Here is a 26,767-nt window from a genome sequence, read left to right as displayed (position 1 = left end):
GGTTAATTTATGGTTTTTGATAAATACTCATGTTTTTTTTTAAAATAAATAAATATCTAAAAAGATCTATGAGAAGATGTCATTTTCTATTATTAAATAATAATAATAAAACCCTTACCGCACCCCAATGGTGCATAGGGCACTGCTTCATATAAACGCAGTGTTATCTCGATCGATTACACATGAAGGAAAGGTGATCAGCCCTCCACTTCAGGTACCAGTCCATTGTAATATTGAATAAATATTAGAGTGAAAAAATCACTTATATTTATTAAAACCCCCTGGGAATCGAACCCGGGACCTCCAGAACGGTAGCCGAGCATGCTGACCATTACACTACGGAGGCGGACATGCTTCGCATTATTAAAAGTAATTTTAAATAGAATCTCAATGAATAAGGGTATATTTCATGCGTACAAATCACTCTTGCTACGTTTAAATCATTGTAAAAAAACATTTCAAGTATTTTTTTTTGATTCTGAAAAATTGACAACATATAAATAGGACCTTACCCTTCCGACATACAGATAAATGTATAACCTAAAATTACAATCACATTGACACAAGTTACGAACACTCATGTAATAACGCGACACGGCATTCCGACCCAAATGCCATTTTTTTACAAAAAGATTACAAAAATATACAAACTTGGTAGCTTGTATAAAAGATTGCCTCGTAATTTGGTGTAACCAAATAATTGGAGAAGGATTGATAACATCTCATAACATTTTAATTCACTTAAAGAAGAAATTAAAGATGTTTTTGAAAATCGATAACATATAATTTCTTTGCTTTAATTTAAAATGGTATATGTTTTACAATAAAAAAGCATGACAAAAATACTTATGAAATTTGTAATCAATTAATTTCTCTTTTTTTGTAAGGCTTCAAGTCTCATACTGTAGTTGATGGATCAATATAATTTTATAAAAATTGAAAAAAAAAAAAGTAATAAAGTTATAGTAAAATGTGTTTTTTTCCTGGACCAATTAGAATCTGGTTTTTAATAATTTTAAATTTGTCTATATTTGAGTTTAAATTATATTAGTTTGAATTTTTTCCTCATCACATCTATCTATAGGGTCCGCCAAATAACTTTTTTTTTTTGAAAAAAGGGCGCAAAACATCGAGTGTAGCTTCGGCTGTGTGGCACGTAGCGCCGTCCTGTTGAAACCAAATGTTGCCAATATCCTCCTCTTCAATTTTTGTGAACAAAAATCCGTTCAACATGGCCCGATAACGATCGCCATTGACTGTAACGGCCACTCCTTGCTCATTTTCAAAGAAAAATGGCCCAATTATGCCTCTGGACCAAAATCCGCACCAAACAGTGACTCGTTTTGGGTGTACCGGCTTTTCAATGTATGCGTGCGGGTTTTCTGTGCCCCAAATACGACAATTTTGCTTGTTTACATACCCGCCAAGATCAAAATGAGCTTCATCCGAAAAGATGATTTTTTTGGCAAAATCGGCATCTTCTGTAAGTCGATCGCAGGCCCACTCAGCGAAGCGAAAACGCATTGGATGGTCAGTTGGCTTCAACTCCTGAACCAATTGGACTTTGTATGGCGTCATACCAAGGTCTTTATGCAAAATTCGTCTCAATGATGTCTCCGAAATGTTCAATTGTTGAGAACGACGGTGAATTGATGTTGATGGCGCTTCACGCACACTTTCTGCCACAACATCGATATTCTCGGGTGTACGCACTGTTTTTGGCTTTTCACGCTTTGGTTTATCGATGAGGATGCCAGTTTCTTTCACTTTTTTTACAAGATAACGAACATACGGAGCTGACGGTGCTTCTCTTCTTCCAAAAACCGTACGCAATTTTCGCACACATTCTGCAACATTACTATGATTTTCAAAGTAATGTCGCAATATTTCCCAGCGTTGTTCAAGCGTATACACAACCATATTCGCTCAGCGGAAGGATAAAACTAATTATCTGTCAAATCAGACATGAGCTAAGTGTTACCATTCACGAAATAAGCACTAGTTGAAAAAAAAAACTTTAGATGGCGGACCCTTTATAACTAGCTTAATTTGTATTTTAATCTGACAAGGCACTAGAGACTTATGGAAAGTTCTCAAAATTAGACTTTTACCCTTTAAATATTTTTTTGGCATTGGGTCGGTCGGTCGGTCTGCATTTCACAGTTGAAAACATAACCTCAAAAATATATCATAATACTATTGCACTAAATTATAAATCACCTTAACATAACATCTGTTGACTGAAAATTAACCGAAGTCTTTAACTACGCTACAAATCTAGCCGATTTCTTTGAATGCATTTAAAAAATAGATGGCCTAAATATTAACTGTAGAAAATATTTAGTTTATTTGTATGGCAACACGAAAGAGAGAATCTGGGTTCATATGGCAGCACTGACGGACCAACCAAACATCTACAAACGTAAAATAAACACCTCGTCTTCTCGCATCCCAATGCGGCCACAAACTTCGAAAACGCAGTCAAAGTTCACGATGCATATGTCAAATAAATTCAAAGAGATCTGGGTACTGAAATGGAGCCAAAATAAAATATTTCATACAAATTTTAAATAATTAAAATGGCCCCGATTTCAAAACAATTTAATGATCATGTACATTGAGAGTGCTTTGCTAAGAAAAATATTTTTATCTTTGCTTTAAAAAATCCGAGATAAATATTATTTTCATTGGGGATTCAGAACAAATTTACTGCCGAGCCAAGACACAATACAATTTATATTGCGTTTAAATCATAGCCACTTTTAAATGTACACGCTTTATTACAGTATTAGTGTGGTAAAGATTTTGTGATTAGCGTCCAAAATTATTATGACACTGAAAAGTGCACATTGTCATAACTTAAGTGCTTTATCCCTGACTGGCAGAAAATTATATACAGTGAAACCTCTATCTATCGTTTTTAAAGGGACCTATTGAAATAAACTATGAATGCGGGATTAAAAAGTGCAGATATTTCGCTGTATTATAAAAATGCAGATACTTCTAGAACAAAATCTCGACTTCAAACCTCCGAGATGAAAACTCTCCGATCCGTAACTGGAAACACATTGCGAGACGGAGTAAGAAATACCGACATCCGGAGCATGTGTAAGACAGAGGATATCGTGAGGTGGGGACGACAACGAAAGCGATACTGGAATGATCATTTAAACAGAATGACAGATGACAGACTTCCACGTATCGCCCTTCAAGGAATCCCTGAAGGACGCAGACCCCCAGGCAGACCTCCAAAAAGGTGGAAAGACAGCTGGAAGTCAACATCCCAAGAGCTACAAGCGGAGGCACAAACAGATCCTTAGGATCTAGAAAAAGAAGAAGAAGATTAAAAAGTCAATGCACAAGGAGATATGATCGAGTAAAAATACCGTCCTTCCAATCTGCGTAACCATTGCTAGGTTAAAATTCTAAAAAGAAAACAATTTTTAGATGTGAATTTAAAGAAAGAGTTCATGCTTTTGAAAATGAAGGTCCAGGTAGCGGCTGCTCTTCATTAATATTGACCTTTTCTGCTGTATCTGTTGACCTTGCGTCACACAAGCATTCAATAGTTTCCATCCCACACGTTGGAATATTGTCGTTGAATGTAACAAAATGGAGAAGAATGTAAAAAAACAAAGACAAAATATACCAAATTTGCAGCGTAATTCAAACGATGAATGCGGTAAAATAGCGATAGAGAAACGATCGATGTGACCTATTTTTGTATGAAATGAATTGGGAATAGAAGAAATAAACGACAAATACGAGAAAACGATTATTCACGGGACAATAGATAGAGGTTTCACTGTAGTGCTTTTTATAAGTTGTACAAACAACATTAAGTTACATGTACTGAACAACATCGTGGACAACACTATTCATGAGGCTGCTCATATCTCACTCAGCATGCCGCGTGCTTTCATTACTAGAACCAGACATGCCTGTTCGAGTTTTGGCCGATTGGGAAGCGCGATACGAGTGCAGTGCGCGTAGCGTGTGTGCAGCGTGGGCAGGTGGGGTTAGGTGGCCGCGATAGGGGCGCGCGTGTCCACCGGGGGGAGGTGTTACGAGGGCCGCGCGGGCAGCGGGGATCCGGGTAAGCTCCACGACTCGGTGGCCCTCCGGGGCGGCGGCTGGGGGACTCCATATCTGGGAAGAGAATTGTTCAATTCGTAAGACCGGGGTCTTTTATCACAGAGGATCTAACTAAGACTGAATTTTATAGCAAATTACAGAATATTCTTAATCTTTAAGTACAAGTATTATAATTATTAATTAATTAAACCATATCCGTTCCCTAAGTGGAGCATATGGAGTCCACAAACTGTCTCCGGGCATTTCTATTGGCTGCCAGCTCCTTTGCATCTTCCCAAGTCAGATCTGACGAGAACTGCCGACGAATTGTCAGCAGTGTTCGTCCTGGGATGCCTTGTAAAAGAGGCAAGCTTTATTAAGGCTTTCGGGAGGCATGCGGAGTATAAGGTCAAGCCAACTGAATCACCTTTTCTTAACGACAGTTGTAACCAAGATTTGCTGCGTCCTACGCATCTCCTCATTCCTCACAAAGTCAAACCACCGCACACCTAAAATTCTCCGCAGACACCTATTCTCAAGCTCAGTACACGGCTGCTCTGGGCCCTTGTAAGGTGTCATGTTTTACAGTCATATAAGAGAACAGAAGCAATGCAGGCATTGTATAGGCGGCATTTGGTCTTCTCCGAGTATAAATCCAATCTCCATACAGCCTTCATACTGTTAGTTAAAATTATTTACAATAATTATAAGTATAATTTTAACTAACTAACCCAGGGGTTCCCAATCTTTTTCAGCGCGTGGCGCACTTACAAGTTTAGTATTTTGTCACGGCGCCCTACTTTAGCAAGCTATTTTGAAAAGACAATGTGACTATTTATATGAAAGATATGTGTGTATATATGATACATATATTATAGTCGAAAGAAATAGGTAGGTACCTACAATAATAGTAAGTAGTGGGTAGAAAGATGCTATCTCTCAAAAAAGAAATTGTTGCTTTATAGGTACCCTAGAATATTTGTGGTTTCGGATAATGATAGAGGATCGACTCACGGCGCCCCTCTTGACTTTCTTCGGCGCACCAGGGCGCCGCGGCGCACACTTTGGGAACCCCTGAACTAACCACATACTTCTTCATCCATATTGTGAGATGTCAAAATGTTTATTTGATCTGTTTACAGTTGATAGATTTCAAATAGATATTCACCTCATAGCAGGCACATAGGTGTGTCCATCCTTGTTGATTTGGCCCGTCGCGGAGTCATCGCAGTCCGCTACTCGCCGCGGACTCGCCGCGAACCTCCCTGACCTGGCAGCCCCGTCCCTGGAGCCGTGGCCACCGCCTCCTCTATCGCTGTGAGCTCCTGACCCACCCAAATGCATTTTCACATACGACGTGAACCTCCTTTTCATCAGGCCGGCTATCGAATTGAGCCAGCCTGTTTTTTTTGCATCATCGCAATTTGTTTTGTTTTCATCGGCAGCGTGAAAATCAACGTAACCCAAATATTTTTTTTTTATAAAGTGATTCAAAAGGGTGCGAGAATGTATAAAAAATAAATGATCCAAGAATTACGTCGCAAACAAAACAAATCACAAATACACAAAAAAAATATATACGTAAAAAAGAGGTACGCATTCGAATGTGCAAATTGTGATATTACAAAATTTCAAAAGACAAATTTATCAAATTGAAAAGTATCGAACGAGATATTCAAAAAGTAATATTGCCGCATGCAGACAATGCCAACGTAAAAAAAGCAAGCAAAAATAAGAAAACAAATACAAGATAAAGCGATCGATCGAGATGAGCGTAAAATAGAAATTGAGAGTGGCGATATTAACAACACGGATAAAATAAGAAGAAAAAGAAAATGTGATACAAATCCAGATTCCATAGGCCCCCCGTGTAGATAGTAGCGTGCGGGAGTGTTCCGGAGCGGTGGCGAGGCGAGTACACAACACATAGCCAGTGAACGGGCGTGCCAAATGGGCATTTACGGGTTTGCAAACAAAAACTCAGGTTAGGGATACATACAGACAAGTCGGTGGGTTATGCGGTGCGGACGTCTCAACAGAAATGTGACAGTGAAAGCGGGATCAGGCGACCAAAGCTTTCGCGCTTTTCCAATATACGACGATTATCACCAATTCACTTGCACCAAAAAACCTTCAATGTGCCAGATTTACAATTTTGAATAACAGATAGAAATATGTATTTATATTATTTTAAAAATTAAACACCTGTATAATAACACTTATGGAGTTTTATTTGATGACACACAACTAGTTTCGAAACTAAAGTGAAAACTAAACTGAACTTTAGTTTTTGAAACGAGTTGTATGCAATGAAATAAAACCCAATATGTAAGTGGTATTATACAAATGTTTAATTATTAAAATAATCAACATGTCATTCCACAAAGTTAATGCCATACTTCCTAAGTATGAATTGCCATACTTCCTCAAACCCTTATCCGCACCCGATGGTACATAGGGCACTGCATCATATATACGCAGTGTTATCTTGTAATTATAAAATTGTTTGACAAATTTTTCACATTGGAGGTTTTTTTGTATAACGATAAAATACCAGGAATGTTCAGGTAACGTAACTGAGACATATGTCCGTGTGAAACATTGCATTTTATAGTGAATTTGCGAAATGCGGCGATATCGTCATATCTGGAAACAGCCAAAGCGTAAAAGCAAATTTAATCATAAATAGATCCTTATTCAATTTTATTGGTTCTTCTATCAAATGATTTTTAAGATGTAGAAAGTAAGCATATTAATTTACATTCTTAGCAAAACACTTAAATCTATCTTTAAGTTATCATTTCTATGGCACATTTCTTGTTGACACCATTTCATGAAGAGCGTTTTACAAAATGAGACAGTGAACCAGTGTTTTCTATATCAAATACAAAGCCGTGGTTGACAATTCAACAATATCCCTTATTAATAAAAACATTTTTTTAATATTTCTGTAAAAACACATTATATCAAGTTAGTATATTTTTATTTTTACATCACACACATTAAAAAAATATATATATATTAATTTAAATACTGACAAACTTTTTGTCATTTTAAACCAATAAAAGTATAAACCAACAAATTGGAGCGTTATGAAACCATATTAAAGTTTCAGACATTTTTTAATAGATCATGTGCAGTGTTGAACCTATTTTGCACCACGGCATTGTATTTAGTATCTAGGAGGCACTGAACGATGTAAAGAGAAATAACTGTGAAAATGTTTTGAATAAAATGACCCATGAATATTATTTTTACATTGGATATTACATAAATCTCATAAAAATGCTAAATCATTCATATTATGTAATAGGATATTTAGAAAATAAATCAATATTTAGTAAAAAAATGTAAACAATAGGTACTATTCTTTTTTAAATCTTTTTAAAGTATATCGGGATTATTTTGTTTGATGCCAGTAGATCGTTTCACTTGTCGCTATTTTTCGAGGTTTTCATGAATTCTTAAGTTTTACTTATTTTATTTCTAAGTTTTATTTCTCAGTCCTGTCCCTCTATTATCACAAAATTTCGAGGATATTGTCATATGACATTGGATAGAGTCACTGGCATCTGAATAGTTTGTGGTAAGACATGATGGAATTGTAAAAGAAATATACTTGTTTTTTACCACTTAAGTTATATTTATTTTATTTTAAACACTAGTGTGGAAGCTACAAAAATAAATAATAGTTTGGTTTATAAAAAATATAAAATATAATGTTTATATTCAGACCCAAAGATGGAAGCATCTGTAGCTTCTGTTACACTAACTTTAACTTTATTCTGTGAAACTAGTTGTCAAGATAAAATAAATATAAGTGGAAAAAAACAAGTGTTTTTCTTTTACAATTACATCATGTCTTACCACAAAGTGAATGCCGAAACAATAAATAAAAGTTTTATGCATGATCTAACATGGTGTTGCCAGACGGCATAGATTTTTATAATTTTTAAACACCTCAACATATCCTACCCTATAATGTTTACTTTCCTGGATATTTAAATAAATAAATATATACATTACCAGTCCATTAACATTTATGTTAAAAAGTGTGTACAGTACGTTGAAGCTAAGCAAATTGATATAGAGGCGTGTGGGGTTAAGATATACAATAGCGGGCCATCTACATAATTCCCTTATAATATATATAAAATAACTAGAAGCCATAATATATATATATAAAATCCTGTTTGTGCCATTTTAATAAAAATATTAACACAGCTCCGTATTTCACAATACATGAATGCATCTAGAATGAACTGGCATAATTTAACTGATAACTTTAGCGAAATAACAATTGAAAATAGGGTAGAGTCAATTGTCTACAGCAGTAGTCTCCAAACTCAATAAGGATGTGAGCTACTTTCAGAAATACAATAATATGTAGTGAACTAGCTCCGGCTCTGTAGTGTAATGGTCAGCACGCTCGGCTACCGTTCTGGAGGTCCCGGGTTCGATTCCCAGGGGGGGTCAAATAAATATAAGTGATTTTTTTCACTATATTTTGCCTACATGGCTTACCGCCATGTAGGCCGCGCATCCCGCATAGTTTCGGCAACAACCTGTTGCCCTCTTCAGGGTTTGTTTTATAAAACTTATAGTTACAATGTCCGCCTTATGTCCGCCTCCGTTGTGGTCAGCACGCTGGGCTACCATACTGGAGGTCCCGGGTACGATTCCCAGGGGGGGTCAAATAAATATAAGTGATTTTTTCACTCTAATAATTATTCAATATTACCCTGGACTTGTACCTGAAGTGGAGGGCTGATCACCTTTCCTTCGTGTTAATGATCAAGATAACACTGTGTTTATATAATGCAGTACCCTATGCACCATTGGGGTGCGGATAAGGGTTTGAATTGAATTGAATTGAATTGAACTAGATGCTCTCATCAACAGATGAAGATACAGACTATTTGTATTTTTCGTTTCCAGTTTGTATTTTCACCTATTAATGGGAACATCTGTAGTTCTAGAAACTAATTATGTTTAAATTAATAAATTCAAAAAGTGGTCTTTTGCAAGTGTTTTATTTATATAGTTAAATCATTATATTATTGCACAAAGTAAATGCCAAATTAATAAATGATATAATTTACTGCATTTTAGCATTTAGATGGAAGTGTGGTGCAGCGATAAGACATGTGCCTACCATCCAAAAGGTCCGGGATTCAATGTCTAACCGAGTCAACATAATAATTAGTGAGTCTTCACTAATATGTACATAAATTAGATTGTTTTTGCACTAAAGTTATCAGTTTTTATCTGGGGATATATGAGATGATGATTTATGACGATACATAGAAATCAATCTAGGCAAAGATGAAATAATGAAGCAACACATAAAGACAGAAATGATTTTTTAAACTAAAATGTACACTATGTAATTCTAGGATGAATTTGAGAGAAAATGAAAAACACTGTATGTAAAAAAAATTACATATTAATAGCAAATTACAATTATATGAAATAATCAAATAAAATTTAAAAGTCATCAAAACAGTGTTGGTTTCTTTAATAATTTTAAGACTTTATGTTTTCTTATAAATTCAATAATTTAATTGCCGTAAAATAGGTCTATTTTATACCTGCATTCTGCATTTAAGTGTCATGTCGCTCACTGCTTTCAACAACATTTTTCAAAAACTTGATTTTTTAAGAGATCGTTTTTAAAGTTTAAGAATATAATAAAATGTATATCATAAATGTATTAAAAATAAATATCAGCCACTTATTGAACTTTTTACTGTGCAACAGATCTTTTTAGGTAAAACCTGAATGTTTTTTCTCCATTTGAAAAATATTTACTATATTTTTTTAAAAAAAACTAAATAATACCTTTTCATCAAAATGCAAAAACAACACTTTCTGCCCTGTAGCGGGTAAATATAAAGTTAAAAATATGCCGCTTTTGCTGGGATATAGTACATTTTCCTGGCATTCCGAAAACATGCGTAACTGAAAATTGACGATTTTTTATATATAACGTTGTTGAAAGGGTGAGCGATGTGTCCCAACTTGGATATTCCGTGCAGAGGGCACATTTTACAATACTTGTTTAGTTAGTGTTTGTTTGTATTAGTGAGTCATGGAATCGTGAAGTTTTTTTATTTAATGATTTTACAGACATTAAGAGTAGGTTGTAGATTTTTTATTACGAAATATTACAGTATTTGTTTGATTTTGTACAATGTGTTTCTGCATTTTTGATCATGTGGTTATACAAACATTTTCATTAAGTGCGTTATTAGTGATTCATGAGTCGTTGACTGGGATGAGTATCTGGAATTGAAACGTCAGTTTGAATACTAGATACTCATGTGCCTATATGTATGCAAAGAGTGAAAGGTATTCATTATCAATGCAAATGACGAAATGAGAGGTTATATTTTGTTTGAAAGAAGGTTGGCGCATGCGCGATGCTGTTTGATAAGTTTTGTGTGATAGGTAGGCATGCACAGTGCTGTTTGATATTTGCAAAGTTAGTCACACTGACTGTGTTTACATCTGAAGTTTTGTGTGATAAGTAGATGGTACATGAACGAGACTTATTATTAACAATGTGCAGTTAAAGAAAAGAGATATATATCCAGCTGGGATCACCGGTGCTAGTATAAAATAGATTATTCTGATGCTAAGAAGACCAACTTTACACGCAAGGGATTCTCATGTATTGAAATCATTTTCATTTCTTGCCACATTTAGTAAACAAAAAATATATTTAAAGTGAGAAATAACACAATACCTTGATCGTCCTTGTCCTTGTGGGCCTTCCCGTGTTTCCGCGGAGTGAGCGGACTGGGTCCGCTGCTGTCATCTCTCTCCCCCCTGTGGGCGTCTCCATTCGGCTCTTCTCTCCTCTCCCTCTCTCGCGAGTGATGGTAGACCTCCTTGTTGTTCTTCCGCTCCTGCATTCTGTATTCGAATCTCTCTCTGGGGCTGTAGAGGTTGTCCCGGTCGCTGTTGTCGTCCTTGTCGCTCCTGTCCCCATTCTCTATCTCTCTCCTCTTGTGTCTTATCTCGAACCTCTCCTTGGCCGCATTGTCCTTTTCCTCCTGGGAGTAGCGGGCGTCTCGCTCGTACCTGTGCGGCGGCCTAATGAGGTCGGGCTGCCTGTCTCTATCCATGAAGGTCTGTCTGCCGTCCCTTTCTGGCAGGTACGATTCAGTCGGTATTCTCTCCCTCTCCAGCCTTTCGCGCAGAGACTGCTGATCTCGGTGCGCTACACGGCCAAGAATCACTTTGTTACAATCAAAACATAAACCTAACTATAAATACGATTGTTAATGTTTCTGTGAACGTTGCTCATTAACATTACATATTGATTAATAGAGGTACTGTAGAACGGGGCTACATGAACTTTGATGTGTTACTTGAGCCCAGTACAAACAAAAATATTTAGATCTGTATTTGGTCTACAATAATGAACGTATCGACATGATTCATTGTTTCCCTGACAGGTGGCACTTATATGTTATTACATTATTGTAGACCAAATACAGATTTAAATCTTAAAATAAGAATAATTGAAACTTACGTGAGCCATCGGTTCTGCCATTGCTAGGGTCTCTGTGGGCCCTCCTAGGCGGTTCGGGAGATCGCCCCACACTGGCTTCTCTGCTAACACTGCTGGAAAATAGATTACAAATTATTTACTGTATCCTGCAAACAAACTATTACTTTTACTTTTAGTATTAATCAAGACTGATTATTAGTGATTATTAGACAATATTGATTAGTGTTTAAAATATTTTTTTTTTTATTAAATGTGTTTTTAAGTATTAATCAGTCTTGAAGAAGCGGTTAGCTTCGAAACCGGTGGACATTATAATTAAGTTAGAATAAAATATTTATAGTGATTTTAAAACAAAGTTTACATTTTTATTATAAAATGGAAAATCACAAATTTAGTACTTCAAATATAAATTAAATTAACAAGACTTGTTTGCATGGAAGATGCCAAATGTATGATACATAGTACTAAAATACCTTCTCTGTCTAGGACTGGCATCTCTCAAATCTCTTCTGCTCCTTCTCTGGCTCTGCTGGTGGTAGAACCTCTGCAGGACTATGGGGCTTGTGTTCCCCTGCACCTGCAACATCAAACATATTTCATCCGGCAACTAATATTTCAAATTCCAATTATCCTTTATAAAATGAAATTAAAATACTCTCACCAAAAACTTCCACACACTTCATAAAAATCCTAAATGTTTTTGATTTAAAATAAACCCCGATGATGACAAGGTATTGTTGAAACCGGTAGGTTAAATTGTATTAATAAAAAAAGTGGTGAAAACAAAGTTAGTTAATCTTATAAAGATATTATAAAATGTGCCACAAAGTATCTGCGGAAAACATTCAAGAAAAAATCCATTTATCCTGATCGCCGCGTTTCATATCGGTCGCGATATTTCCAGTTCGCAGTGTAATTATGACATCTTTTATTTATTATTCTTCTTCTTCTGCTGCTTGGTGTGGGCCAGGGGTCGGCAGTTTGTAAAGTGAGAAGAGCCAAATTGTCATGGAAACAGGATAACAAAGGAACTAGAGAGCCATATCCTCCATAGCCACTCCTTTCAAGAACGTCATAAATAAAAAATTGCCAATTTTCAGTTGTGCATGTTTTCCGAATGCCCAGAAAATGTACTAAATCCCAGCAAAAACGGCATATTTTTACCTCAATATTTAAAAAGGTTTTGTTTAGTTATTTTTTAAAATATACTCAATATTTTTCAAATGGAGAAAAAAAACCTTCAGGTTTTACCTAAAAAGATCTGTTGCACAGTAAAAAGTTCAATAAGTGGCTTGATATTTATTTTTAATACATTGTATTATATTTTTAGACTTTAAAAACGATCGACTGAAAAATCAAGTTTTTGATTTATGATGTTCTTGAAAAGAGTGAGCGATATGTCATATACATAATATGTAGAAGTAGATTTTTAACCCTTTACTTGTGCTGTGTCACTAATGTCTCACGACTCATCAGTTGCAATTGATATTGCGGAAACTAGCTTGATATCTTCGACTCGCTGCTCTATTTCATTCGAAGCCATTTTGGAAGTTCTATCTAGCACTGTTTTCGCAGATAGAAGCAATTCGGCGGGTCTATCCAAGTTATAAGGTTGCTTGAAATAAGGTGAAATTGGAGTTTATGTCCGAAGAGAGCGAAGAGCCGCAAACGTTTAAGTAAAGAGCCGCATGCCTCCTGCCGACCTCTGGTGTAGGCCTTGTGGCCTATTTTTAAGAGGGATTAGCCTCTTGCGATGCTGATTCCCAGCTGTCAATCCATCTCTTTGGTGGTCATAATAAAAATAAAATGCTTAAAATTAAAGTGACTGACCTGCGGATGATGGTGCGGAGTCTCTGCAGTCCTCCAGCGTTCTCTGTCCTCTCTCTCTCGGCTGGCCAGAGCTGATCTCCGCGCCACGGGCTGCGGGGACCACAACCCGGGGTTGTAGCCCTTGTCGGGAGGCCTACACCACAAATTTATTATCACCACACGACGGACTACTTTTCAATACTTAAAACACATTCTTTATTAAGTTCAAAAATAGCAAAAATATATAGTTTTTACAGTAAAAATACAGTTCTTCGTAAAAAAAAGCAAAGAAGAAACATTTCTTGGGTAGATTTGATTTAAAATTGACAAAAATTGATCTACATTTACATTTTATTGATGCAACATGAATCTCTGTAGTATGATTGCGCGTTTTGTTTCATATTGAAAGATATAAATGAATTTCATGAAACACGTAGCTCAATAGAAATAGTGGTATTTACCAAGTGAAATTTAAATAAAAAATGGATAGACAGTACCACAAAGTGACTGTAGAATCATTAATGAACAAAATGAATTACTTTATTAACTTAAACAAAAAAAATTATACCTTTTGAAATATATATTCGACTATGAATAATAATGAATCTATTATAAATTCTTTTCTATTTTAATTTTTCTTTTTTTTTTTAATGGAAAAATAACTATTGTGAATGTTAATGTTAAAATACTGTTTAATGGCGAGATAAATACCTGGCATGGACATAAGGAGGATATAGCAACTTCTCTCCGTAGTCCTCCCAGCTGGTCGGCTGGGAGCAGCTCCCGCCGGGGTTCTGGTGGTACCCCCCGGCCTGCAGGTGCGTGCGCGGCTGTGCGGGCCCGAACCGGGACACGGTGCACACGGCCGTGGACGTGAAGTAGTTGGTCGGGACGTCTGCCCTGAAGTTGGGCGCGAACCGGCTCTCAGGCACGTTCTCATAGCCCTCTCTCCCATGCGGGCTGGAGTACTGGTGCGCCACCGGAGGCCTCCCGCCACGGCTCGGAGAAAAGAACTGCCTCCTGGCGGCTTCCGGAGAGTTTCTATTATACGATCCGGAGTGAAAGTCCCCCGAGTCGTGGTTCGGATTCGTGTAGCTGTCGAAACTGGACGGCCCTCCGCCGGAGAACGGCTGATTTCGAATCTCCAAGTTGGCAAAGTAGTTTTTCGTGTTTGGCGAACCGGTCACGAACCGGGGGGGAGGGTTTCGCGCGCTGCCGTTGTTGCCGTAGACCATTGTGTTGCTCAGCGAGCGGACCCTGTGCTGCAGGTAGCACTCCTTGGGAGAGTTGTCCAAAGCGGGGGGGTAGTGATTAGGCCTGATGGGTGCGTTGGCGTTGGAGCCGTTGGGCATGTAGCATTCGGGGGTCGGGTTTCGTTGCGCCCTGGGCGCGTGCCTTTCAACAGGCGGGCTTTGAATCCTAGTGTTTTCCTTATCGTCTATCTGTTTGAAGTTGAGGTTTTCGACGGACGCCATGTTGACGTCGCGGATGGAGTCTCCTTCGACGGTCATGGAGCTGAAAGAGCTGCTTTCGCCCTCGTCTGCCGGGGGAGAAGTCCTATTGGTCGGGCTCGAGGCGCTCTGGTCGGCAACCGAGAGGGAGCCCTTGCTGGACTCGGAGAAGCTCTGGTCAGGGGAGTCCCGGCCGGGCTTCCCGGAGTCCCTCGGCCTCGAGTGTTCGGATTCGGGTGACGTTTTCGGGGATTCGTTTGTTCGTGTTTTGGCTTCGTCTTGGAGGAGAGGGGGGACCGTCGAAGGGAGCCCGTTGGTCGTTTGGCGGTGTGAGGTTTTGGATCCGTTGAACTGAGGCGCGGCATGCGATACATTATTACTAAATAGAGGATTGTCCTCTGCGGCGCCGGGATGTATGCGGCGGGTGACTGGCGGCGTCTCTAGGCTGTTGGAAAACAATAGGTTAATAATCATTTTTCATAGCTTCAAAACTGTTTAATTTATTCTATAAAGACTATATGATAGACACTTATTATTTGAATTTGTTTCGATTGAAGATTTTGCTGAAATTATTTATTAAGAAAACAGATCTAAGTAGACTCTTCTTTTAATTTAAAACTCATATGCTATATAGTTATTGTTAACTTCTTTCATTTTCATTTACATATTGGTTTTTGTTCAATGAAATATTTTTGTTTTATATTAGCTTCTTTCAATCTATTATTACATATTTATTAAACAATTGTATTCCTTCCAGTACCCTTTATTATATCTAAAATAAAATATACACCCACATATCAGGCCATGCCTTTGAGGAATCTTTTTTTTAAAAATATAGTATAAAAATTTTGTACTTGTAATTATATTTTTTAATGCAAAAAAAATAAAAAAGTATAAAAAATAAAAATTTATGAATTTGCCACATAGATTATGCTAACAACAGACATTAAACACAATTACGAATCATGTTTTATCAAAAAAAATCATATAAGATCACCATTATTTTCAATTAATGTAATACATGTGAGTTATAGAAGTTGCATGAATATAAATCAATAAAAAATACCTACTAATCAAATGCAAAGTTAACTACATAATACAAAAACACAATAATTAAACACACTGTCACACAAGTAATTAAAAATTCTATCAATTCAATGTACAATTTTACTAAATCTTTCAATTAATTTAACTACAAAGTAGTGCGGAGTACACAAACTACACAACACAATGTATTTAAACAAATAATTAATATTTGAAATCAAATTTCTAGTTATCTCACTAAATTATCACATTCACAAAATTATACAATTGAATGACCAAAGTCAAATGATTAGTTATTTAATTAATTTACATTGATTAAAGAAAACACTTGTTTTATTCCACTTGAGTTTTTATTAAAAGACTACATGTTTCAGAAGTTAAACTTCCATCATTCAGGTCTGTATAATAACTGACTTATTACACAGACCTGAATGATGGAAGTTTAACTTCTGAAACATGTAGTCTTTAATAAAACTCAAGTGGTATAAAACAAGTGTTTTCTTTAATCATTGTAACATGTCGTACCACAAAGTTAATGCCGAAACAATAAATAATATAATAATTTACATTGTTAGACACTTGTATTAGACCACTTATTGAGTTTAATTTCACACGACTAGTTTAAAAAACTACAGATGTTTTCATCGACAGGTGATCACAAAAACATGTCATTCCACAACGTTAATACCAAATCAATAGATAATTTAATTGTGTTATTTATGTATATTTTTAATAAACACACAGCTATTTTTTTCCACACAGGTAAATCTTGCGCGAAAATATTAACAATACTAGAAAGGACATTTATATACAGCGAAGTATTAAAATAATATAATTTATAACCGTTTTAATAATATCAAATAAAAGATGGAAAAATTTCAAATGTACTAACTGACTAACCATCACGCCGTTTTACAGCAGGGGTAGGGAGAGAGAATAGAAGGCCATACCACTCTGTCTTAAAATATAAATTATGGAAATCTACAAATTAAACGCCAAATCAATAAATAAAATGTTACTATTTAATAAGAACGGCAAGCCAAAAATATCACCGAAAACCTTTAAGTAATAATAAATAAATATCCTTTGTATAGTGTTGTGAATATTTCGACAGTATCCATGTAAACTAAGACATCTACAATAACAAAAAAAATACAAGAAGTTGTTTGATATACAAATCATAACATCCAAGTGACTCTCAAATCTAGCTACAGCTTATGCAACATCGCTTATCATGACCCTACTCAGGCTTCAACTTTTTAAGTTTCATAGACTATGCCTATTCGTGAGTGGATTTACTCTTTATATTTACAGTTACTATGATTTCATGTAATTCATGAGTGAAAATTCTAGGCAAAAACACTCGCCATATATATATAATTAGCGTATCGTTCATTTTTATTTATGGTGATTTTAAAACAATGTTATATATATTTTTTTAAAGGAATAACCCGCAAAGCCTCTATTAGAGTCTTGTCTGCAGGTAGGATAGTAAGGATAGGTAAGGTTAATGTGAAAAATACATCACAAACACCCAGACCAATTGAAAATAAATCTTTCATGAATTCAATTTGCAATTGGCGGGAATCGAACCCGCGACGCCAGTTTCGCAGTCGAGCATCTACCCAACTACGCCTGGGCGCCTGTCAGAATAAAATGGGGAATCACAAAGTTATTGCTTCAAATATAAATTATATTATATTAGATGTCTCAGTTCACGCGGAGAGGTTAGGTTAGGTCAGGTTAGCGAGTACAGTACAGGGGTGGAGGCATGCATACCTACCACTGTGCGGGCGGCAGCACGGAGGCCAGCCACGAGTCCACGCGCACCGAGGACGCGTCCGCGCGCTGCAGGAACGGGTGCTGCAGCAGGCGCGCGTACTTGGGGCGGTGGTGGTAGTTCTTGGTCAGGCTGGAACACGATCCGACAAACTTCAACATTAACCCTAGAATACTAAACCATCATAAAAATCACGATAGCAAAATGACTATTCCTTGAAAAAAACAATGTTCCCCCTGCTTCACTGTACCTTCCTGATGTACCATTATTTTTTTCATTATAACGTGATCTATCAAACCCGAAGAACATTATTATTACTTTTTAAATAGTAAATGTTTTTGATTACCTTATTTATTGAAGTTTTTTTCTATGTTGTATTTTTGACAAATGTTTAGTAACAACGTCACTCGTAGGATAAATTAGTAATCTGGGGTTTCGGGGGTGTCCTGAATCAGCATGTTGTAAAAAAGTACTTTTTATGATTTTTTTTGAGGGAAAGTTATTGAATTTTGAGGTAAAGTTTTACTTATATTTAGTGAATACAAAAAAAAAGTAATAAAAAAATATGTTTACAATATTTTGAGTGTGTCCAAATACTTGTTCACAAATCTGGATTATCTCCAATCAGGAGTTATCTTTTTAACATCTCAATATAGGTAAAGAAGAATACGAAAGTTTGGGCATTTACAGAGTTTACGACCTTCATAGGCTTGGTTAAGTGACGACTTTACAAATGTGTAACATTCAACAATTCTACCCATTTATGTTAAGGTGTCAAAAAAATGTTAAAAAATATGTATAATTGTCACTGTAGTAGTCTATCGGTGGGAAAGATCCACCTGGTATTTTTTTCTAGAAACCAATTTGATTTTTAGTGATCAAATATGTATTAAAAAGAAAAAAAATTATTACAACTAAATATTGTTATAACTGTGTGAATTCTAACAATACATATTTACTCGTAAAACAATTTTTCTATTTTACTATTTGATTTCTAGATATGAAATTTTTGGGATTACGCATTTTAATATTACGGCAGGAAATGAAGACAACGGTTTACCACTGCTCCACGAAGGACTTGAACTCCTCGGAGAAGGTCTGGTTCTCGGGCAGCGCGGGCGGATCCTCGCCGATGACCTTGGACAGCACCTCGAAGTCGTTTTGGCAGTCCCGGTAGGGGAAGATGCCCGTGGCCAGCTCCACCAGCGAGATGCCCAGCGACCACACGTCGGCGCGGATGTCGTAGTCCGGCTGCTGCGGGTCCGGCGGGTCTATCCTCTCGGGCTAGAGAACATTCAGACGAGACTTTGAACCACTGTTCTTCAGCAAAACCATGCTTAACTACATAATCTGTATATATAATAATTCGCTCACTCCTTTCAAGAACGTCATAAATCGAAAAACTTGATTTTTCGGGAGAACGTTTTTAAAGTTTAAAAATATAATACAAATATAATATAATTAAAAACAAATATCAAGCCACTTGTTAAACTTTTAACTGTGCAACTGTGTTTACTGTGTGTACTGTGTTTTTTAGGTAAAACCTGAAGGTTTTTTTCTCCATATGAAAAATATTTAATATATTTAACAAAATAATTAAACAATACCTTTTCTTCAAAATGCAAAAACAACACTTTCTGCCATGTAGCGGGTACATATTAAGTTAAAAATATGCCGCTATTGCTGAGATATAGTACATTTTCTGGGCATTCCGAAAACATGCACAACTGAAAATTGTCAATTTTTGATATATGATGTTGTTGAAAGGAGTGAGCGATATATGTAATAATTGTTGCAATTACTAGGGAAAAAAAGACATAAAACCTTCAAATCTTCAATGCCGAGGACCTATCAGAAAAACAACATCGTGGCTTCACAACATTCGTGACTGGACCGGGATGAGAGGAGTTGAGTTGTCCTGGACGGCGCAGGACTGCGAAGCCTTTGCTATAGTGATCGCCAACTACGGGGGGGCCTAACAAGGCACATGAAGAACAAAAAAGAGAGGAGCGTTAAGTCCACTTTTGCTGCGGTATCCCCTCTCAAAGTCTCTTTAACACCTTAGAATAAGCTCGTTATTAAGCTGTGGAAAGGCTTCCGCCATGTAGGCCGCGCATCCCGCATAGTTTCAGCAACAACCTGTTGCCCTCTTCAGGGTTTGTTTTATAAAACTTATAGTTACAATGTCCGCCTTATGTCCGCCTCCGTAGTGGTCAGCACGCTGGGCTACCGTACCGGAGGTCCCGGGTACGATTCCCAGGGGAGGGTCAAATAAATATAAGTGATTTTTTCACCACACTCAAATAAAACACGTCAGGGGTTCCCAAAGTATGTGCCGCGGCGCCCTGGTGCGCCGTAGAAAAAAAAGAGGGGCGCCGTGAGTCGATCCTCTATCATTATCCGAAACAACAAATATTCTCAGGTACCTATAAAGCAACAATTTATTTTTTGAGAGCTAGCATCTTTTTACCCAACTATTATTGTAGGTACCTACCTACCTGTTTCTTTCGAATATAATATATGTATATACACATATATTCACATTGTCTTTTCCAAATAGCTGACTAAAGTAGGGCGCCGTGACAAAATACTAAACTTGTAAGTAAGCCGCGGGCTGATAGAGATTGGGAACCCCAATAACACATACTTTCTCAGGGACAGACAAACAATGCGGTGCCTAAGCGCTACATCGCAATTTACATAAATTCACTCTTACAGGGCGATAGCGCTGCATGGCACTCTAACGGTTACCTTAGAATAAACTGGTTATTAGTTGGCTAAGGAATGTGGAAGGGCTCACCGCCATGTAGGCCGCGCACCCCGCGTTCCTGGTCTTGGCCTTGGAGTCCACGAGCTGGCCGCTGATGCCGAAGTCGCAGAGCTTGATGCTGCCGCGCGTGTCAACCAGGATGTTGGAGGGCTTCACGTCGCGGTGCATCACCCCGTGGTGCTCCTTCAGGTAGGAGAGCGCCTTCACCGTCTGGAGAGAGAAGTTCACACATAAATACCAATTGGAACAAGAACAAGTGTCAAGAAGTTCACCAATTAGAGCGAGAACGAGCGTAGCAGACTCTCAAGTCAGAGTTTCTCGGTTCGAACCCACACCACAATTAGATACCTATTTCCAGGGTTTTTTTAAAATGCAAAATCGGTCTTCAAAATGCAAAAAACATCTTTTTCTGCCCTGTAGCGGGTAAATATTGAGTTGAAAATATGCCGTTTTTGCTGGGATATAGTACATTTTATGGGCATTCTGAAAACACGCACAACTGAAAATTGGCGATTATGATAGGACATTCTTGAAACGGGTGAGCGAAATGTCTTTTTATTAAATTTATAAATCAATTAGACGAAACAATGTTTGTGCTTACGTCATTAAAATCCATTTAAATAATTCGTCAAAATGATAAAATATGGTATTATAATGAATATTTAAATGATATTTGAATATATTATTTTTTAGTAAAAAGCTTGACGTGAAGTGTGTTCCAGGATCATGTTTGTTTAAAAAAAAGCCCTGGTTATAGCAAATAAAAGCCTAACAGCGAAATTTGCTGTACACAAGTACTGGTATCAACCCTAATGTATGGAAAAGCAGTAAGCAGTTGGCCAAAGGAATTTGGAAGTAGACTGAACGCAGTCAAAATGCGATCTTTCAATTTCAATTTCAATATGCATATTATTTTCTCGGTGAGCGGATAACGACTTACCGCCACGGTGACCTTCCCCAGGATGTCCTCGGGCACGGGCCCCCCGAGGCGCTTGAGGATCTTGTCGAAGCAGCTGGCCATGAGCTCCATGCAGATCCACACGTCGGCCTCGGTGGTGAAGCACCCGAGACAGCGCACAATGTACGGGCAGTCGTGTGAGCGCCGCACCACGTCGATGTCCATCAGGATCCGCTTGTTCTCCTCCAGGTTGCCAGACACCCGCATTTGCTGCGGACAATAAAGAAGGATGACTACTCAATGCCCTGATATAATTTTAATTCTTGTTTACCGTATTTTACAGACTACATGGCGCTACGGATTATAAGACACACTTTAACACAGTGTTCCGCAAACTTTTTCTATTCAAGGTACACCTACCAAATCGACAAATTTTAGAGGTGCATATTTACCATATTATGGTAACATATTTAACATATTGGCTTCACATGTTAGCCAATGCTTTTGAAAGTATAGATTTATTTAATATATTGTTATCCACCTGGAAATCTGTACTTTCTTAGCATTTCTTCTCCGTGTTATAATGGATAAATTTAAACGTTGTGTTTCACTCTCTCTCGCTGCTCGGTGATAGTGTCCGAAGGAGACGTGTATTTACCAGTGCTTACTATTTGTTATTTTATGTTTAAGACTCTATTAGTGTATTCATTAGTGTATTTTTATATTAGATATTGTATACATGTATTATGTTAAAGGCAGAAGCCGTTCAATAAATAAATACAAGATTTTTTTATCACTTGCAGTGCCACAAACTGTACGCGTTCCGCTACTGGGCGTGCGAGCTTCTCTGTCTCATCAACATCATGGTCCAGCTGCGGATGACGGACTCAAAAATGATGTAAGGAACTCACTTTGACTGCGATGATTGCCTGAGACGGTTTGTGCAGCATTTTGACAACGTGTCCGCACGTGCCGTTGCCCAACTCCCCCAGGTGCTGGAGGTCCCTTATGTCCGAGCGGTACTTTTGTCCGTTTATGGTCAAATTCCCGCTCATCTTGAGGTCTCGCAATTTCTTCTCCGTCTCTATGGAGTCCTGTGAAATTGGCGGGAAGGCGGGTAGGTCCATGTGGCGGGGTCTCGATCTGTTTGATAATGAGTTCACTGCAAAGATAATGTCTCGTTAGATTGCAAAATAAAAAAGGGTTGAGGGAATACCTATATAACAGTGGCGGTCGGTGACTTTTTGCAGAAGGGATGCTGGATTTCAAATGTTTATACTCGTACTTACTACGTAGTAGATATCAAATATGCACATCAAGACGCTAGCCCACGAACAAGATACAATTAGGTACCGTAGAACGGGGCTACTTGAACATTGATGTGTTATTTGAGCCCAGTACAAAATAAATATTTAGATCTGTATTTGGTCTACAATAATGAACGTATCGACATGATTCATTGTTTCCCTGACAGGTGACACTTATTGTCACGATACGTTCATAATTGTAGACCAAATACAGATTTAAATCTCTCTTTTGTACTGGGCTCAAGTAACACATCAAAGTTCAAGTAGCCCCATTCTACGGTACTGTCTAAAATTATCTCCATAAATCCATTTAGCTCCATAACTCAATAATTACAGAACACTAAGACGGGACGATATAGGCACAATGTTTTGTAATAGTAATATTTCTATGATTTTGTACAGCGCCGTTTTCGTAAAAAAAATCACATTAAGGTCGCTGTAGAAATATCAAAATATGTAAATTGCAGTATTGCTGTTTACAGATAGAAGTCCAAATCTTTTTTCCTTAAAATGCAAGGGATGCGGAGCATCCACAGCATGTATGGACAGGCCGCGCCTGCTATATAACCTATATCAATGCAAGAAGTATAATGAATGTTGCAATATATTTGAAGACATACTATCTACACATATGAATGCCTCTAAATATACCAGTTTCAAACAAAAATCATCAAAATATAAACCGAAAAAACCCTGGATTACTCATGGTCTAATCATATCAATTAGACAAAGAATCCATAATTTAAAAAAAAGTAAAACCCACCCAAACAATGAACAACTATTAAGATATATAAAAACCTAAAAAAAAACTGACATTCCTTATAAAAAATAACAAACCAACTATTATTATGCAAGCAAGAGAACGGTCTCTGAGATGGATCAACCAAATTATCTTCAATTTTATATTATTATTTATTACATATATCAGACACTGGATTATTCACCCTAAGAGCGCCTGTGCACTACACGGAATTTTTCCATCCGGCAGTCCGTTTTTTTTAAATAAAATCGACTACGACAGTTCAGCGTGATCAAATTTACGCACACCATGATCACGCACCGAAAGAGCGCACCAATCCGAAGAAAGAAAGACAAAAGCACAAGCCAATCTAAGGCAAATCTGTTTAATCATGCTAACTAACATGCTTTTGTCCGCCTCCGTAGTGTAATGGTCAGCATGCTCGGCTACCGTTCTGGAGGTCCCGGGTTCGATTCCCAAGGGAGGTAAAATAAATATAAGTGATTTTTTCACTGTCATATTTATTCAATATTACCCTGGACTGGTACCTGAAGCGGAGGGCTGATCACCCTTCCTTCATGTGTAAACGATCAAGATAACACTGCGTTTATATTACGCAGTGCCCTATGCACCATTGGGGTGCGGATAAGGGTTTTATTATTATTATTATTAACTAACATGCAAGAATGGTAAAATTCCATGTAGTGCACAAACACCCTAAGGATGACATATCATTATTATAGGTATCAAATAATTATATATAAGTATTATAGATATCAATATTATAGGTATTAAAATGATGGGTCTTCATCTTAACACATTGTTGTCGGGCGGTTTTTTCATCAATCACCATGACCCTAATTAGTATACTAATTAAGAGTCGTATACTAATCACAAGTAACCGCAAACACAATTCCAATCTGTTCAATGTTTTTTGGAGTCTCTTGCCCTCTACCAAAAAATAGGATATAGAGCGCTTATAAGCGTCTCCCGCTCTCTACCAACAGTATGTAAAAGACGCCTTTAAGGGTTTCCCGCAAACAATTTGTGGAGTTGAGGCACCTTTGACAAATTATCTTCATTTGAATAAAACGCCAAACTGTTAAACCATATTAAACCATATCCACTCCCTAGGTGGAGCATATGGAGTCCACAAACTGTCTCCAGGCTTTTACAATATTAAACCATATCCGCTCCCTAGGTGGAGCATATGGAGTCCACAAACTGTCTCTAGGCTTTTCTGTCGGCTGCCAGTTCCCTTGCATCCTCCCAAGTCAGATCCGCGCCCGAAGTTCTGACGAGAACTGCCGACGAATTGTCAACAGTGGTCGTCCTGGGCGGCGCGAACCTGATGCCTTGTAAAAGAGGCAAGCTTGATTAAGGCTCTCAGGAGGCATACGAGGAACATGGCCAAGCCACCTGAATCGACTTTTCTTGACGACAGTTGTGACCAAGATTTGCTGCGTCCTACGTCCTTATCTCCTCATTCCTCACAAAGTCAAACCACCGCACGCCTAAAATTCTCCGCAGACACCTATTCTCAAAGCTTAGTACACGGCTGCTCTGGGCCCTTATAAGGTGCCATGTTTCACAGCTGTATAAGAGAACAGGAGCAATGCAGGTAAGAAATGAAAAATACAAAGAAGTTGCTAATTATAACAATAAATAACTTTTAACAACTGCTATGATATATTATTTTCCTCTTTTTCTAATTTGTATCCACATCCAATGGTGCATTAGGCAATTCGTCATATGGAAACAGTGTGAAAGGCAATCAGTCCTGCGCTTCAGGTCCAGTTTAATATTAAATAAACATAAGAGTAAAAAATCACTTATATTTTTTGACCCTTCTGGGAATAAAAGCCGGACTTCCAGCACAGTAGCCTAATGCGCTAACCATATAATAGTGTAGTACTATGGAGAAAAAAAAAACTTTGATATCTGAAAATATTATAAGAACTCTGCTTTGGTAATTTTGTTTGTATCTTTTTTTTATGAAGAATCTGAGGACATGAATTAGGTGACTAGCAATATTCCACAAGATGTCACTAGTTTTAGTGCAATTTTTCCATCATCATAAAAAAGTGCATTATTTTTTGCAGTTTTAAAACATAACAAAGATAATATTCAATTTTATAATCGACAAAATGAGCAAAAAATAGTGCAAGATTCGCGTCGCTTTAGGTATTTGACAGGAATGGACAGCTTGTCAATAAACATTGTACATGGTGTACGCCCACGAGAGGGGGAGGTTTATGCGAATAACTAAGGAATTAAACTTCCTTTTGTAGAAAACAACTTGTATATTTATTAGAATAAGCAACCGCTGCCGATATAAAGTTCTAAATTAACTCAAGGTGACCTATAGCTACTTAAATATACATAGTAAAAATTATAAAACTATTGTCCCACGGCAGCGGACGCATTATGCGCAGTATAAACGAACAAAATAGTGGTTTGTTCAAAAATGGATTTACGCAAATGGACTGTCACAGATATGGCGATTTTGACGGAAAACATTGACTTACTTGGTTTGGGATGCCTCGGGCCAGCAGACCTTGGGGGGCCGCCTATGTTTATTGAGAGCTCATCTCTGTTACGCGACTCGTTTTCAGCCCTCAATCTCTCTTCCAGCCCTTGGATTCTACTCTCTATCGAGTTATTCGACATCTCGAATACGGGATAGAAAATTTCAGATCGTCTTTTGTGGGCACAGAATTTATTTACAGGGCCCGTAGCCTTCAAAACTCGCCATAGAAAACGTGCGATTACGACACTTCCATATACGAACGGATACAAAATTATGCTCTCTCTAGTCTGTTTCTACGTTTATCTGATAAAAGAAAGTAGGAACCTATATTTAAATAAACCATAATTCTGCCTTTTTTCAGGGATGAAAAGGATTCTTATATTTTTAAAAAGTAAAGCGTGTTTTTAAAAATTATGTAGATAGATTGATACCCTTTTGCAGCTGATGAAAAACTACATTTAATGTGGATACATTTAAATTTCTACTTGCAACCTGTCTTCTGTATGACAATACGTCGAGCACAACCTCTTCAGTACATGCAGACTGCCGAAATATTAATTTATGTTCGGAACGATACCTCCAGACTGATCGATGAGCAGCAGCAGCAGGTCGCCTCTTCATCTCTTAACTTATCATGTTTCTTCCAGCTTAAGTAAAGTAGAAATATTTTTAGATTAGATTAATGTTAAGATTGATTTTCAATTACTTATTGAAGAAAAATAAAAAAAAACATGAATCGAAAAAAATTGCACAACCCCGAAGGAATCCTTAACATAGTGTCCAAAATGTAAATGATACTTTTATAAATCGTGACGTCAGATCTCACGGATCTGATATTTTTCGCTA

At 37.3% G+C, this 26,767-nt stretch overlaps 1 protein-coding gene across 2 annotated transcripts; it reads right to left on the bottom strand.

The window, feature by feature from the left end:
• Positions 1-975: 975 nt before the first annotated feature.
• LOC148312261 (uncharacterized) lies at positions 976-26,150 on the bottom strand. 2 transcript variants are annotated; one of them, XM_088277539.1, is made up of 13 exons: positions 25,920-26,150; positions 22,257-22,507; positions 21,388-21,615; positions 20,478-20,657; positions 18,738-18,961; positions 17,681-17,809; positions 14,114-15,298; positions 13,424-13,556; positions 12,067-12,170; positions 11,615-11,706; positions 10,823-11,299; positions 5,243-5,399; positions 976-4,149 (listed from the first exon to the last, which is right to left on the bottom strand). In XM_088277539.1, the coding sequence occupies exons 1-13, from the start codon at positions 26,059-26,061 to the stop codon at positions 4,065-4,067; spliced, it is 3,387 nt and encodes a 1,128-aa protein (XP_088133665.1). In that variant the 5' UTR covers positions 26,062-26,150; the 3' UTR covers positions 976-4,064. The 2 variants fall into 2 exon arrangements, with proteins under 2 accessions (XP_088133665.1, XP_088133664.1); XM_088277538.1 differs by having other exon boundaries at positions 3,719-4,149; positions 5,243-5,474.
• Positions 26,151-26,767: the final 617 nt, after the last annotated feature.

Source organism: Brachycentrus maculatus, unplaced genomic scaffold (genome assembly GCF_059751285.1).
Source record: "Brachycentrus maculatus isolate JH-2025_06_01 unplaced genomic scaffold, ASM5975128v1 h1tg000046l, whole genome shotgun sequence".
In the NCBI taxonomy this organism is placed as follows: Eukaryota; Metazoa; Arthropoda; class Insecta; order Trichoptera; family Brachycentridae; genus Brachycentrus; species Brachycentrus maculatus.
This window is presented reverse-complemented; position numbering and strand designations above follow the sequence as displayed.

Bases quoted from the DNA above. Each gene is read 5' to 3' on its own strand.
- LOC148312261 (XM_088277538.1), bottom strand. From the start codon at position 26,061: ATGTCGAATAACTCGATAGAGAGTAGAATCCAAGGGCTGGAAGAGAGA. The intron at 22,508-25,919 runs GTAAGTCAATGT...TTATCTTTGCAG, and splicing joins CCCGAGGCATCCCAAACCAA to TGAACTCATTATCAAACAGA. The intron at 11,300-11,614 runs GTAAGTTTCAAT...TTGGCCGTGTAG, and splicing joins TGGCAGAACCGATGGCTCAC to CGCACCGAGATCAGCAGTCT.